The sequence below is a fragment of the Schistocerca gregaria genome, chromosome 1 (genome assembly GCF_023897955.1).
Source record: "Schistocerca gregaria isolate iqSchGreg1 chromosome 1, iqSchGreg1.2, whole genome shotgun sequence".
NCBI lineage: Eukaryota > Metazoa > Arthropoda > Insecta > Orthoptera > Acrididae > Schistocerca > Schistocerca gregaria.
Window position 1 is genome coordinate 109,569,682 of NC_064920.1, and position 16,153 is coordinate 109,585,834.

The 16,153-nt window shown below is 43.7% G+C and overlaps 1 protein-coding gene across 1 annotated transcript in view; it reads right to left on the minus strand.

The window, feature by feature from the left end:
- Positions 1–16,153, minus strand: part of LOC126334620 (uncharacterized) — a 387,999-nt gene that overhangs the window by 12,597 nt on the left and 359,249 nt on the right. Inside the window, exons 6-7 of the mRNA XM_049997053.1 lie at positions 8,424–8,621; positions 4,677–5,351 (exon numbers count right to left, since the gene is read on the minus strand). Of these exons, the coding sequence (XP_049853010.1) occupies positions 4,677–5,351; positions 8,424–8,621 (873 nt within the window). The remainder of the gene's footprint in view (positions 1–4,676; positions 5,352–8,423; positions 8,622–16,153) is intronic.

Sequence of the window (16,153 nt, forward strand, 5' to 3'; positions counted from 1 at the left end):
TGGAAGTACCCTGCAGAAATATCGAACCGTACTGACACTACAGCCGTCCTTAACTGCGATAGTGTTGCCAGTGCAGGAGTTCGCACACGAACTGATCTGTCGATTATGGTTCATAAATGGTCCATAGGATTTATCTCGTGCGATTTGGCTGGCAAAATAATTCGCTCGAACTGTCCAGTTTGATCTTCAAACCAAATGCAAATGCGGCACATTCCCATCTATAGAATGGTCATCATTGATTGGAAACGTGAAGTCCACGATCATGCAGACGGTCTCCAAGTAGCTGAAGATAACCATATTCAATGATCAGTTTCAGCTGGACCAGAGAACCAATCCGTTCCATGTAAACACAACCCACAACTATAAGTACATTTTGTAACAACCAACACTATTGCGGAGCCACCAGCAGCTTCCATAGTGCGTTATTAAAAACTTGGGTCCATGGCTTCTAGGGGTCTGCACCACACTCGAACTCTACCATCAACTGGAATCGAGACTCATCTAACAAGGCCACTGTTCTCCTGTCATCTAGGATCCAACCGATATGGTCACGAGCCCCAGAGAGGCGGTGCAGGCGACGACGTGCTGTTAGCAAAGGCACTTGCCACGGTCGTCTGCTGCCATAGCCCATTAACGTCATATTTAACTGTACAATCCTAACGGATACGCTCTTCAGATTTTCCTCATTTAGCCTGCGGTTACTTCACGCAGTGTTGCTTGTCTGTTAGCACTGACAACTGTATGCAAACGCCGCTGCTCTCTATCGTTAAATAAAGACCGTAGGCCACTGCTTTGTCCGTGTTGAGAGGTAATGCCCGAAATTTGGTATTCTCGGTACACTCTTGACATTTTGGATCACGGAATGTTGAACTCCCTAACTATTACCGACGTGGAATGCCCCAAATACCATTCCGCGTTCTGAATCTATTAATTTTTGTTGTGCGGCCACAATCACGTCTGAAACCTTTTCACGTGAATCACCAGAATACAAATGACTGTTCCGTCAACGCACTCCCCTTTTATACTTTATGTTCGTGAAACCGCCGTCTGTATGAGTTCATATCGCTATCCCATGACTCTTGTCGCCTCAGTGTATGTTGTGGTACTTGCCTTGCTGTGGGAGGCCTGCTTTTAGAAACGCAGCCATAAATACCACCAACGAAATCATCGTCTTACCAACGTTCCTTTCTTGATATTCAGCACCTGATGTACATGATTCCATTAACAGTTCCCTTCGCAAGACAGGGTGGCCTATAAACATCGTTCTGCGATAAGCCAGAGAACACGTTTAACTATAATGAGTTTCAGGTTGAAGATTTTCGCAGGGATTTTCCAGCCCCTCAAGCAAACATCGCTTCTAGTCGTCGAGGTGAAATGTATATTCATTGCTAAAAATTAAGTGCAGAACGAACGTTTAATCGTCCATATTTCCTTTAATGATGCCAGAAAATTCGGTATGCTTCTCTTCGTCATTTTTAACAAGTCCTACATAGGTTGTAAGTGATAGGAAATGGCACCACAAAATTCGCCATACAGTTACTTGGTTGAGGTATTCCTAGTTCCATACTAAGTTTATTGGTTGAGTTACTTGGACTATGCATCAAACTTAGTTAAATTCGTGTTCTCATCTAATACACGCTCGGCCCATCCTTAGTCCTTTGCAGAGACTTCTTGATATTAACTAAACTAACATGTTATGCTTTTTTTAGTTGGTAATTCAATACCGAAGCGAGACGAAATGCCCTTTGCATCAAGACTGACAACTCATTTGTTCTAAAGTGAGGAACCTGCTATTCTTTGGTGCGAGAACTCTAACCATCGTATAGGCAACTGCCAGCTTTCTGAAGTAGAAACTTTTCTTTGCAATGGTATGTGGATTATTTGGGTGCATTTTATATTTCATGAAATGAAAGTTAGTTAAAGTGGATCTATTTTTCTGATTTACTGTGTAAAAAAGATGACATATGAAACAACATTGTATTCCACATTACACATAAAATTGTATTGTTTGTCAGATTAGTTATGTCAGCACAGCAACTTAAATATATATGCTCATTGCTGGAGATAGGTCACGTCGGTCCAAGACTTATGCAATTACTAGGAAAATGACAAAGCTACAGTTAGCAAGAACAGCTATGTGCAAGTTTGGTATGTAACCTACAGACTACTATTAGTGTAGTTCAGTTTTCTAGTTCTTTCCTTTTAGACTACTGTCTTTGGATGCTTTTTTTAAAAAAAATTACAGATCAGTCTAGCACATCTCTTCAATGTTATCTTTCACTCGTAGTCATAAAATGATGCACAGACACTTAGTAGTTACGATAATTTCACTCTCAGTGGGAGAGCAGGGAATGTTCCACGCTCAGGGCTGACTCAGTTTCTTTAAAATAATTTCGTTTTATTTATTCAACTGCCACAAGGTAACTTGCTTTCCTTATTGCCTCCCAAATATCTCTGAGGGCATTACACCCATAACGCCACCTCCTGGCATAGTTATGATACAATATTTTTAATTCTGTACATCTCAATTTCAACGAAACTGTGCAAAGCGACAGAGATGAAACGGAATCCATTTTGCAGAAGGACTGAGCATTTTCGTAGTACTGCGACAGGCCAACTGTGCCTTAACTACTGACTGACTCGTTCGTATTGCAACACTCACAACTTACCTGTTAGTGTGTGATCTTCTTGGATGGGTATTGGGAAGTTATTTTGTTTCCTGAGTTAGACTGCATTTGACTATTGTAGTATAGATGGGGTGCAACCAACGGCACTCTTCATAAGTGGTTTGACAGGACGAGTGGTTTAACAGGACGCCACAGCAGCAGTCAAATTAGCAAAATTGAGCTTCTGTCGTCCGAGCCCTTTTGAATTTCCAGCGAACATACGTAAAACGTATTATTCGAACTTTCTATAATAATAATTTGTTACTTTCGGTTAACGTTGAGGAGAAGCCAGCAACGCCAAATTTCGCAGACAAGAACGTTCTACTTCAAGGTACGCACAAAATCAGAAAAAGAACATGCGTAATAATGAAAATAATTCTTCTGAATGTTTTAATTTAAGTAGCAACTTATGAAAGTAACAAGTGTCACACGTTTCTTACTCCCAGAATGAATGTTTCACTCTATAGTAGATTGTATACTGTTTTTTAGTCCCTTGGCAGAATAAAACTGTGTGCCGTACCAGGATTCGAAGTCGGAACATTGGCTTTCACGAGCAGTGCTCTTACTCATTGACCTACTAGCCAGGCAGGTGTTACAGTATCTCTCACAATTTTGGGCGGAATCTCTTGTGCTTTCCAAACGTCACGGAACATCTCCTTCATACTCTGCTACACTGTCACATCTAGAAGAACGGCGTAGTAACAGCTTAGGTCGTTAAATCTTTGGCTCCGTAATGGAAAGCACGCTGTTTCGAAAGCAATGATCGGTATAGTATTGCAATATGACAGGAAGTTTAATACCAGTTCCTTACTTGTGAAAATGAAGAACTTAAGTTTCTCTGGCACAATAATTATGAATTATGTGTTGCACCTCAGAAATTGCACATATATAATGGAAAGGAAAGTGTGGTGTCACCGCCAGATACCACACTTGCTAGGTGGTAGCCTTTAAATCGGCCGCGGTCCGGTAGTATACGCCGGACCCGCATTTCGCCACTATCAATGATTGCAGACCGAGCGCCGTCATACGGCAGGTCTAGAGAGACTTCCTAACACTCGCCCCAGTTGTACAGCCGACTTTTCTAGCGATGGTTCACTGACTTCTACGCTCTCATTTGCCGAGACGATAGTTAGCATAGTCTTCAGCTACGTTATTTGCTACTACCTAGCAAGGCGCCAGTATCCGTACTATTGATATTGTGAATCATGTACCACAAAGAGCGACGTTCTCCATTAATGCATTAAAGTTAAGTATTCCACCAGCTACGTCCGTTTTTCTAAATTCTAATTCCCATGTCATGTTCCAGACCTCACGCCAGCCTGCGTGAGCTAAAACGCGTGCATTTCGGCCTCCTTTAGTTATACGGGTTGGCTCTCCTGCCAACCACAACAAAAAGCGCTTAATAGCGTATAATAATGTGAGATGTTCCTCAAGAGTCTGTACTAGGACCACTGATTTCTCTCTACACATGTACAAAGTTTCTTTTACGCTCTGCCACTGCAGCTATTCCGCTATTGCGGCCGAGATTCTGACAACTCACCTGCTACCACGAAGGAAGAAAACAGCAAAAATCTTTGTGGTGAGGTAGAAAGTGAGATGTTCGTCGAGCATCGATACTACGGTCTCTGTTACTTTCCCTGCATTGATGCAGTATATATTTTGTGCCTTGGCGCTGCAGTGAGCAACCTTTCGCGGCTGAGGGTCTGATCTCTGACCTACTTGCGAACAGCATAAGGCTGAATGGAGAGATATAATTTGGGATTTCATTTAAGAGTCAAGTCTAGGGTCTCAGTTAAATTGCGTGCAGTTGTACTGCACATATTTTGTGATCTGTCACAGTAGTGACTACGTCTTTCCTGACGACTGACTCCTATGCCAAGAAAAAAGTGTGATAAGCAAGATACATAATGTATGTTGTTCCACACGGGTCGTTATTAGGACCAATGTAGTTTTGCCTGCGCATATACGGGGCACGTCAATGAAGTTAGCACCTTTCTGCTGCCGACTAACCTGCGAGGCTATGAAGGCGATGTAGCCGCAGAGGAGCGCGACGCAGAGCGAGGCGAGGTTCTTGCCCGACAGGTTGCGCAGCTCGGGCAGCGCCGCGAAGGCGGCCAGGTGCAGCACCAGGAAGACGACGGACACGCCGAGCCCGGCCAGCGTCACGTAGCCCATGTAGGGCCCGAACTTGGGCAAGTAGCGGCGGCCCACGGTGGCGCAGATCTCCAGCATGCCGTCCGGGTGCCGCAGGTACTCCGTGCTGGAGAACGTCAGCCCGTACAGGGGGACGGTCACAGAGCCGTTCTCGGGGCCCAGCACGTACTCGTCCGGCTGCAGCACGAACTTGGGGCAGGTGAGGAACTCCTGCGAGAAGTTAGCGCGCAGGTCGGTGATGTAGCGCGGGCCGCTAGTGTGGTTGCCGCCGGCGCCTTCGGGGTGGAACCACTGGCTGTGGTTGAACGCCTCGGGGCCCAGCGTGCTGCCCTCCTCGTCCTTGAGCGCGTACGAGTGATTACCGCCGCCGCTGCCGACCCAGTCGTCCTCCTCGCTCGAGTCTTCGACTTGTACGGCGATGCACTCGCCGTGGTAGTATTCGCGGTGGCCCGTGCACACCACGAACCGGCACTGCTGGAAGAACGGGTCGTACAGCTCGTTCTCAGACTCGCACGGACTCGTCAGACCCACCTGTAGGCAAACGGAAGCACAGTGTGATACGCTGCCTTTCGTGCTTAATACGACTGACTGCAATGTTATGGTCGTCAGTTGGAAGACTAGTCTGATTCAGCTCTGATCTATCCTGTACATATCTCTTCGGCTCTGCGTAACTACGAGACATTCAATCACTTGAGCTAGGTTACTGTACTTACTTCTTCATCTCCCTCTGCAATATGTTCCCCCAAACTCCCCAGACACAGTCACATATCTCTCCAATGCCTCAGACTGTATCGTAATCAAATGATACCTTTTTTAAATGAAGTTGTGACACAAATTTCTTTCTCCCCAACTGGAATCGGTATCTCTTCTTTAGTTATGTGCTCTATCTGTCTACAGCGTTCTTCTGTAAGACCGCATTTCAAAAGCTTGTATTTTTCTCTGAACTTTATAGTCTCTTTACTTCTGTCATCAGAAGTATTTTGTGTTGGTGGTGCTCGCCTGCTTTAATGGAGGTTAATACACAGCTATACTACTTAAATTTTATTAAAGAAGATCGATTTCCGTCATTAATCTGACCATCTTCTTGGATATTCAGCTACGGATTGTACAATTGCAATGCACAATGAAACTCATAAAACGTGCCATAAATACAGCTACTTATATGTAAGATTCGTGTCTTTTAAACATAAACCACGCCTGTATTCCTTTTGGGTTCAAAGTATTAATGGAACATTTTAAGAGTTCCATTGGGCACTGCAATTGTGCACTGCATAGCTGAATACCTTTTGAAGCCCGAAGATTGCCGGCCGTTGTTACCGAGCGGTTCTACGTGCTTCAGTCTGGAACCGCGCAACCGCTACGGTTGCATGTTCGAATCCAGCTTCGGCCATGGATGTTTGTGATGTCCTTAGGTTATTTAGGTTTAAGTAGTTGTAAGTTCTAGGGGACTGATGAACTCAGATGAGTGCTCAGAGCCATTTGAACCATTTGAATCCGGAGATTGTCGGATTCATGATGGACATGGATCGTCTTTAACAGAAAATAAATAGCACGTCTGTGTATTACACTTTGCAGTTTTCAAACTTCTTAAACAGCAAAACTCGGCTACTGTTTTCATTTGCCTCTCTTCCTAATCTAATTCCCTGAGTTATTTAGAGTAAATTTCATCCCTTTTATTTTAGTCTTGCTGTAGTTTATGTTAAAATCACTTTTCAAGATAGTATCCATTCCGCTCAATTGACCTTCCAAATCCTACCTGTTACTGGAAGAATTAAAACATCGTAGACAGATCTTAAATCTTTCATTTTCTTCTCCGAAACTTTAATTCCCTTTCAAATCTCTTTTTTCTTATTGGGGCCACGCCGTATTAGCAAAGCAGTCTAGGGCGTTGCCGTCATGGACTGTGAGGCTGGTCCCGGCGGAGGTTCAACTCCTCCCTCGGGCATGGGTGTGTGTGTTTATCCTTAGGATAATTTAGGTTAAGTAGTGTTAACTTTAGGGACTGATGACCTTAGCAGTTAAGTCCCATAAGATTTCACACACATTTGAACCTTTTTTTGAACTTTCTTATTGACAAATTACGTCTATGTAACAGGCAGCCAAATAAAAAGGAGACAGCTTCGAAAGAAAGTAAGTAGGCTGTTTATTATTTCAAAAGTAATTGCCATATCTGTTCAGAGATTTGCCCCAATGAAAGCCAAACTACGGAACCATGATTGTGTCCAGGAGACCACCTCTTCGAAGCAAGTCGACCGTCAGAAATGACTTCCTCTAGGGCTCCAAAAACATTTAAATCATATGGGGAGAGATCGGAACTTTAAGGAGGATGTGGAAATGCTTTCCAGCGAAACTGCTAAGTGCTCGACACAACAGGCACTCAAGCTCCGGGAAAGTCACGGTGACATTTTTCTTTGACTTTAAGGACCCGCTCCTCATTAATTTTCTGGAACACGGCTCCATAGTTAACGCACTAGGGTACGCGCCATCAAGTCCAAACGCCCAGGAATATTGACGGATGTTATCATTCTGCTGTAGTATAATGATCCCCCGCGTGCTGCCAAAGTTGTTTCGAAGGCGCTGCAGAAGTTTCGCTGGGAACCCCGAAAATGTCCTCATTGTCTCTCCCCAGGTGACTTCCATATTTTACGAGCTCTGCAGAAAGTCATTCGTGGCCATCAATTTGCTTCGGATGAAAAGAAACACGCCTAGATACTACCATTGTTCCTTAGGCAGTCGCAAACATTCTTCTTCGAAGGCGTTGACCGTCTTGTCTCACATATAAGAACATCAACAAAAGCAAAACGAGGATAATCGAATGTACTCGAATTAAATAAAATCAGATGATGCTGAGGGAATTAGATTAGGGAATGAGACACTTAAAGTAGCTAATGAACTTTGCTATTTGGTAAGCAAAATAGCTGATGAAGGTCAGAGTTTCTGAAGAAGAGAAATTTTTAAGTATCGGGCATAGGCTTTAGTGTCAGGAATTCGTTTCTGGAAGTATTTGTATGGATGTGGAGCCATGCACGGAAGTGAAAAGTGAACGATAAACAGTTTAGACGAGAAGAGGATAGAAGCTTTTGAAATGCGGTGCTACAGAAGAATGCTGAAGGTTAGATAGGTATATCACGTAACTAATGAGGTGGTACTGAATAGAATTGGGGAGAAAAGAAATTTGTGATACAACTTGACTAGAAGGGATCGATTGGTAGGATTATTCTGAGGCATCAAGGGGTCACCAGTTTAGTACTGGAGTGAAGGGTAGAGGGGAGGGGGTAAAAATGGTAGAGGGAAACCGAGAGATGAATACACTAAGCAGATTCAGAAGGATGTAGGTTGCCATAGATGATGAGTCTTGCGCAGGATAGAATAGCACGTAGAGCTGCATCAAACCAGCCTGTGGACTGAGGACCACAATATCATTAGTTGCGTGTGAATTAATTTCACTACACGACAAAATCTTCACCAGTTACCATCACCCAACCGAACTCCTCCCACCCTTTGCCATACAGCAAGCTTGGCGACCGTGTCAGGACACTCTGAGTGCGCTGAGGGGCTGTGGGAGTGTCCAGTCGCGTCAGGGTCCAGTCTGTCGGTACTCACCGGGTCGGAGCCGCCGAGGTCGAAGATGACGGCGAAGGCGCCGGGAGTGAAGTCCTTGTGGAAGAGGGAGCGCGTGACGGCGCGGCTGCACGCCAGGTACTGCACGGGCACGTTGTTGCAGACGGCGCAGTGCGGGTTGCGGTAGCCGTCGCTGCCGCGGAACACGTGCGCCGTGTACGCCTCGCAGCGCAGCCGAACCTGCCGGCACAGCACACACTGTCTGCAGCCCACACTCGTGGGACAGGCGGTCTACTGTAGCAACGTCAGCTGTATAAACGCTTTTCAATCACTCTCCGGCTTCAAGAAATTTCACTTCAACTGAGACAATCGACTTAAATGCGTCTCTTATAGTCACGCCTGTTATAAGAACGTTTTCCACTCACTCTCTAGCGAGCTGTGTTTCCGCTTGCAGACTTGTTCAGTCTTACTGGTTATACATGAATCATGAGTAGGGTTGACAACTTTCATAGAGACAAATAGCGTTTCTTATTTCAAGGAGAGGTAAATAAAAAGTGTATTCGTAAGAATGAAGTATTTTCAAAATTTATGTTTATTTAATTAAATAAGATTTTTTTTATTTCTTGCATTAAATGTCAGTTTTGCTGGTTTCTACAGTTAAATAATTGGTGCTACATTTTAAATTTATATTTACATAAAATAACAATTATTTGTTTAACTGAAATTTGTTTACCTAGTCATGGTTCAAATGGCTCTGAGCACTATGCGACTTAACTTCTGAGATCATCAGTCGCCTAGAACTTGGAACCAATTAAACCTAACTAACCTAAGGACAGCATACACAGCCATTCCCGAGGCAGGATTCGAAGCTGCGACCGTAGCGGTCGCTCGGTTCCAGACTGTAGCGCATAGAACCGCACGGCCACTCCGGCCGGCTTACCTAGTCATGGTTCATGTAAAACCGCTAAGGCTGAACAAGTTTGTAAGTGAAAACACTGATCCCTGGGGAAAGAGTCAAAAAAACTGTTTAACTGACGTAACTGTCAGAGACGTGTGAAGTGCCTCTCTTCCTGCTGGATTGTACCGATCGCTGACAATTCTCTCTCAAATAAGTGGTCAGGTGACGTGAACAGAAAGCACACAAGATACAAATGTTTTGAAATTGTTTGGTGACTTAGTCACCCGCTCTTTAGGCATATACTGCCACTTGTAGCCAGTATTTTTCGGGAAAAGTGTCTATCATAATTAGCTAATTTTCTTTACATTTCTTTAATTAATACATTTTCAGTATACTAATCACCCTCGTACATACTGTACATCGCATTGAATTTGTGTTGAAGATCACTTTTTATCCAGTCATATGATGTCTCAAATTTTCACCCCACTGAGAGTTTCGGCGGCTTGATTCATACAGAAAGTACACTGTTAAGTAAACGCAACATTCATAAACATGGACGAAAAACTGAATTAAAAGCTTTTTATTAGCACTCTGTAAAAAAAAAATAACACGTGAACTGTGGAAACAGTGATGACAGACGGTAAAAGAGTAGAGTCAACGATAAAGATTTACCGATACCAAAACGACTGATTGTTTCTGGAGAGCGGAGGGGTGGGGGGGTGAGGGGGGGGGGGGGAGAGGGGCGGCTTCACGCTTGTGCATTTATCTGTCTCAGCTATGCAGAGCGGGTGTCAAGTTCGTTATACACAGCTTACACTTTACCATGTGGCCTAGATGTACGTTTAACTTGGAATTTGAAGTACCATTGTGTGAAATACTATAGCTGTTACTTTTTACAGGCTGTGAAATGTAAAGAGCTTTGGTGGGCATGCATGTGATTTGTGTGTACACAGCCGGTGATGTGATTTGCTGTACAAAATATTTGCTTTCACACAGATAAATGGCTAAATAAATATATAAAGGTAATATTAACACGATTTTTAGTTTACAGACATCATCACACCTTTTCAGTAAAATGAAATGCAGACTGTCGCTAAAATTTGGGAGTTTCTTTTTCATATAGCATTAAGGGAATTTTTATGCTCAATTTGATAGCTCCAGCAATAGAGCACGTTAATTAATTACATATTAATTGTATGGAAGTACCCGTGGTCTAGGGGCGCCGGCACGGTAGCTCAGCGTGTTCGGTCAGAGGGGGGTCAGTAGGGGTCAGTGAAGTGAAGTGGACGGAAGACAAGGATTTCTGGTCAGATGAGTATCGGGTAATATCAACAACAGCAGAAAATGGTATAACAGGTGTAGGAGTCGTTATGAATAGGAAGGTAGGGCAGAGGGTGTGTTTCTGTGAACAGTTCACAATATAGTACACAATATAGTAGTGATGAAGAGTAGGCTGAAGTTCAAGACATTAGTCAGGAAGAATCAATACGCTAAGAAGTGGGATACGGAAGTTCTAAGGAATGACGAGATACGTTTGAAGTTCTGTAACGCTATAGATACAGCAATAAGGAATAGCGCAGAAGGCAACACAGTTGAAGAGGAATGGACGTCTCTAAAAAGGGCCATCACAGAAGTTGGGAAGGAAAACATAGGTACAAAGAAGGTAGCTGCGAAGAAACCATGGGTAACAGAAGAAATACTTCAGTTGATTGATGAAAGGAGGAAGTACAAACATGTTCCGGGAAAATCAGGAATACAGAAATACAAGTCGCTGAGGAATGAAATAAATAGGAAGTGCAGGAAAGCTAAGACGAAATGGCTGCAGGAAAAATGTGAAGACATCGAAAAAGATATGATTGTCGGAAGGACAGACTCAGCATACATGAAAGTCAAAACAACCTTTGGTAACATTAAAAGCAACGGTGGTAACATTAAGAGTGCAACGGGAATTCCACTGTTAAATGCAGAGGAGAGAGCAGATAGGTGGAAAGAATACATTGAAAGCCTCTATGAGGATGAAGATTTGTCTGATGTGATAGAAGAAGAAACAGGAGTCGATTTAGAAGAGATAGGGGATCCAGTATTAGAATCGGAATTTAAAAGAGCTTTGGAGGACTTACGGTCAAATAAGGCAGAAGGGATAGATAACATTCCATCAGAATTTCTAAAATCATTAGGGGAAGTGGCAACAAAACGACTATTCACGTTGGTGTGTAGAATATATGAGTCTGGCGACATACCATCCGTCTTTCGGAAAAGCATCATCCACACAATTCCGAAGACGGCAAGAACTGACAAGTGCGAGAATTATCGCACAATCAGCTTGACAGCTCATGCATCGAAGCTGCTTACAAGAATAATATACAGAAAAATGGAAAAGAAAATTGAGAATGCGCTAGGTGACGATCAGTTTGGCTTTAGGAAAAGTAAAGGCACGAGAGAGGCAATTCTGACGTTACGGCTAATAATCGAAGCAAGGCTAAAGAAAAATCAAGACACGTTCATAGGATTTGTCGACCTGGAAAAAGCGTTCGACAATATAAAATGGTGCAAGCTCTTCAAGATTCTGAAAAAAAGTAGGGGTAAGCTATAGGGAGAGACGGGTCATATACAATATGTACAACAACCAAGAGGGAATAATAAGAGTGGACGATAAAGAACGAAGTGCTCGTATTAAGAAGGGAGTAAGACAAGCCTTTCGCCCCTACTCTTCAATCTGTACACCGAGGAAGCAATGATTGAAATAAAAGAAAGGTTCAGGAGTGGAATTAAAATACAAGGTGAAAGGATATCAATGATACGATTCGGTGATGACATTGCTATCCTGAGTGAAAGTGAAGAAGAATTAAATGATCTGCTGAACGGAATGAACAGTCTAATGAGTACACAGTATGGTTTAAGAGTAAATCGGAGAAAGGCGAAGGTAATGAGAAGTAGTAGAAATGAGAACAGCGAGAAGCTTAACATCAGGATTGATGGTCACGAAGTCAGTGAAGTTAAGGAATTCTGCTACCTAGGCAGTAAAATGACCAATGACGGACGGAGCAAGGAGGACATCAAAAGCAGACTCGCTATGGCAAAAAAGGCATTTCTGGCCAAGAGAAGTCTATTAATATCAAATACCGGCCTTAATTTGAGGAAGAAATTTCTGATGATGTACGTCTGGAGTACAGCATTGTATGGTAGTGAAACATGGACTGTGGGAAAACCGCAACAGAAGAGAATCGAAGCATTTGAGATGTGGTGCTATAGACGAATGTTGAAAAGTAGATGGACTGATAAGGTGAGGAATGAGGAGGTTTTACGCAGAATCGGAGAGGAAAGGAATATGTGGAAAACACTGATAAGGAGAAGGGACAGGATGATAGGACATCTGCTAAGACATGAGGGAATGACTTCCATGGTACTAGAGGGAGCTGTAGAGGGAAAAAACTGTTGAGGAAGACAGAGATTGGAATAATTGAGGACGTTGGTTGCAAGTGCTACTATGAGATGAAGAGGTTAGCACAGGAAAGGAATTCGTGGCGGGCCGCATGAAACCAGTCAGTAGACTGATGACAAAAATAAAAAAAAATAATAATTAACTGTATCTGGGACCAATTAATCCACAGAAAAATATTCATCAGTTTAAAATGACGTAAAGAAGAATTAGTCTATTCAGTACATGGCTAAACGTACATGACTAGACGTACATATATTATACTTATTTTAATTCTGGCGTTCCATCTGAGATGTTTCACGTAACCCTAGGGGTAGAGCATCCTCCAGGAGTACGCATTCCCCAGTTGTACACCACCACCTTAGTTCAACAAATGAAAGTACCACAGATTGGTTTCACCCAGAAGAATGAATGTACACCTCAGCCAGTTAAATCTGTGTGCAAAGCTAGAAAGGACTGTTTCGATTCTTTTCGTTCTGTTCTCCCACAGATTGGTTTACTCGTAAGAAGTGGTCGAATAATTCAACCGATACGTAAAACATCACCGAATGAGTCGACAGCTTTTCAGTAATGTACTGAACGCATAGTTTTCAATCGGTTGTTCCCGTCACTAGCGGCCCTGGCCTGAGCCTAACAGATCACTTCGCGAGACCGAGGTTCGTGTGCCGAGTGAACTGCTCTAACTTCTTCCCTGTTTGCTGCTGACCCTTTACAACCCGTGCCACAGAGAAAGGCAAACATGTGAATAATGAACCATTCCGGTAGGGGCAGGCGCAGTTGTAACTGGTCTTGACAGAGAGGCACCCGCAGGGGTTCTATATTCATTAATTAACAAAGTGAGGAAGAAAACGGTTATCGTTAAAATATTCATACATTAAAACAACGAACTTTCACACTGCCGAGAACACCCCTCAGAAAGGTGTAGATGCAGTGACGCATTCAGTGCAGAGAACCGTTAACTGAAACACTGACACTGGCATTGTTAGTACGTTGCAAAACAAGTAGTGGCTACAAAATGACGGGCAAAGTGTCACTACTCCAGAAGCAAAATTAGCTTCTTCGCAGTAGATACTGTTGTGAAAATCTTTCCTTATAAACCAGATGGATCATTGCACTCATGAGAGTTCGATTGTGGCTAGAAACGATGGAGGTTTCCCTGTCTTGTTGTGAGGTTGCGATGTCTTCTTACCACATGGCAATGTCGAAGGTGTCTTGCAGCACCCAGCCTGCTCCTACAGAGCTTTTACCCAAAACAGTTACTCGCACTGCTTTAAAATGGCGGCGCTTCATTGCGGGTGTCATTGCATTTCTCTGTGCAGGGTGATGAACAACAGCCGGCCGCGGTGGCCGAGCGGTTCTAGGCGCTTCAGTCCGGCACTACGCGACTGCTACGGTCGCAGGTTCGAATCCTGCCTCGGGCATGGATGTGTGTGATATCCTTAGGTTAGTTAGGTTTAAGTAGTTCTAAGTTCTAGGGGACTGGTGACCTCAGATATTGAGTCTCATAGTGCTCAGAGCCATTTGAAGCATTTGATGAACGTAGTACTATTACGAGACTAGGCGGCAAGTGCTTGGAGTCGAATGTGAAAACCATAGCGTCTTCCGAACATGCAACCGCTAATGCCCGATCAAGGAGAATGGGGCTGAGGCAACCGCGTCGCAGAGTTTTATGGCTTCGAAGTGACTGGTACTTCAAAAAATAAGTCCCCTACCAACTGCTGAAAAAGGCAGCGGCAAAGTCTTACCCGTTGGGACACAGAAAGTTTCCCATTCTGCATTTGCGGCCGCCGACGCTAAGGAAGTTGTTTTCTGCATCAGGGCGCCCCACTGAACAAGAAAAAGCGGAATCTAACGATTATCGCTATTCAGAAAAGAATTGCTAATTACTTTCATGAAGGGCGTATCGCTGATTCCGGTGTGGTATTCTACAGTATGGAAGGAATCTGGCTCTGATTGTCTCTTTACTCTGATTTTTCTTTGGGGGGGGGGGGGGGGGGAAATCTGCATGTGAAGTAGTAAATACATCGCAAAAAAATATAAAAGTATAACATCAGGGGATCAATACTACTTTGGAATATGTATCCAAATATAATTAATCGCAGTCTTTTTCTTTGTTATTTAACCTAGCGCTTGTAGTAGTGTCTCGGCACGCGACGAAGCTGACTTGTGTTGTAGTATCATAGGATGCAATACTTCGCTCCAGGTGTGCACCGTGTAAACAGGTGGATCCTCAAGTGGACCCCAGTAATAGTGGTTTGCCACTGAATATTTTGAACAAGCGGCTCCGGACCGGGGGATCTGGGTAAAGCAAAGACTGTGGTCTGAGGTGTTGGATCGTGTACCACTTAGACATAGTGTCCGAGGCTCTGTTACCCCTTGGCGGCACGCACGCCGATCATTCAGACTTGGATTACCCAACTCTCAGTTAGATACATGACGACGGTAGCACCACTGTCGCTAGTATAAAATGCGCGATATAGCTTTAAAACGTCCTCCACAGTGTTTTGGAAAACGTAGTGAGGTGAATCTCGTTAATGCGAGTATTGTTCGTAACGTATAAAATGAATAAAGAATGCTACGTTCGTTTGAGGTGTTCATGCTACAGGGCCACAATGAAGTGCCTTGGCAGTCTACACGGAGCTCACACATGAAACGATCCAGAATGGGCGTTTTCTCGTATAAATGAAGGGTGCAGTAGAGATTGTGAGAGCCACGTACACAGTGACTCATCCAATGCATTGGAGAAATCTTGCCGAAGGGAAGCTTGCGGTAACTTGCTGGGCCACCTCCATAATGACTCGCCGAAGGGAAGCCGGCGGTAACTTCCTGGGACTTTCTTTCGAAGTATCGGGCGCACGTGGGAACCGCTGGACTACGAGTTCTCTGCGGGAACACGATGTCTGAGTCTCTATCAGCTTTGGGTGCGCCTTACAACAGAATCTATACCCGACCATGATGTAATCCAGCTGAAATCTTCTCATGTCTCCAGGTCTACTCCAAGCATGCCACCTGCTCTTGTGATTTTTGATCAGTATTTTCGCCGTGTTTATCTGAAATTTATTCCGGAAATCAATTTGTCTTTCTCCTCTGTCATTTCCACTACGTATCCCATACTCTCCCGTAATTCGTCTTCTATTTTTTCCCTGTTACAGAGTTCCAATCACTCATCATTATTAGATTTCATCTTCCTTTCGTTCATACGTTCAGTATCCTCATATACTTCCTCTACCTCTTCGCCGTCTGATTTTGACGTCGACAAGTATATCTGTACTATTGTTTTGTTGTACTGTCGATTCTTATGAGAACAGTTTTATCACTTAAGTGTTCACAATAAATCACTCGCTACCCTATCTCCCTACACATGACGTATCCTACTCCCGCTATACCTCTTTCTGCTAATGTTGATATTTCCCTGTATTCCTCAGATCACAAACC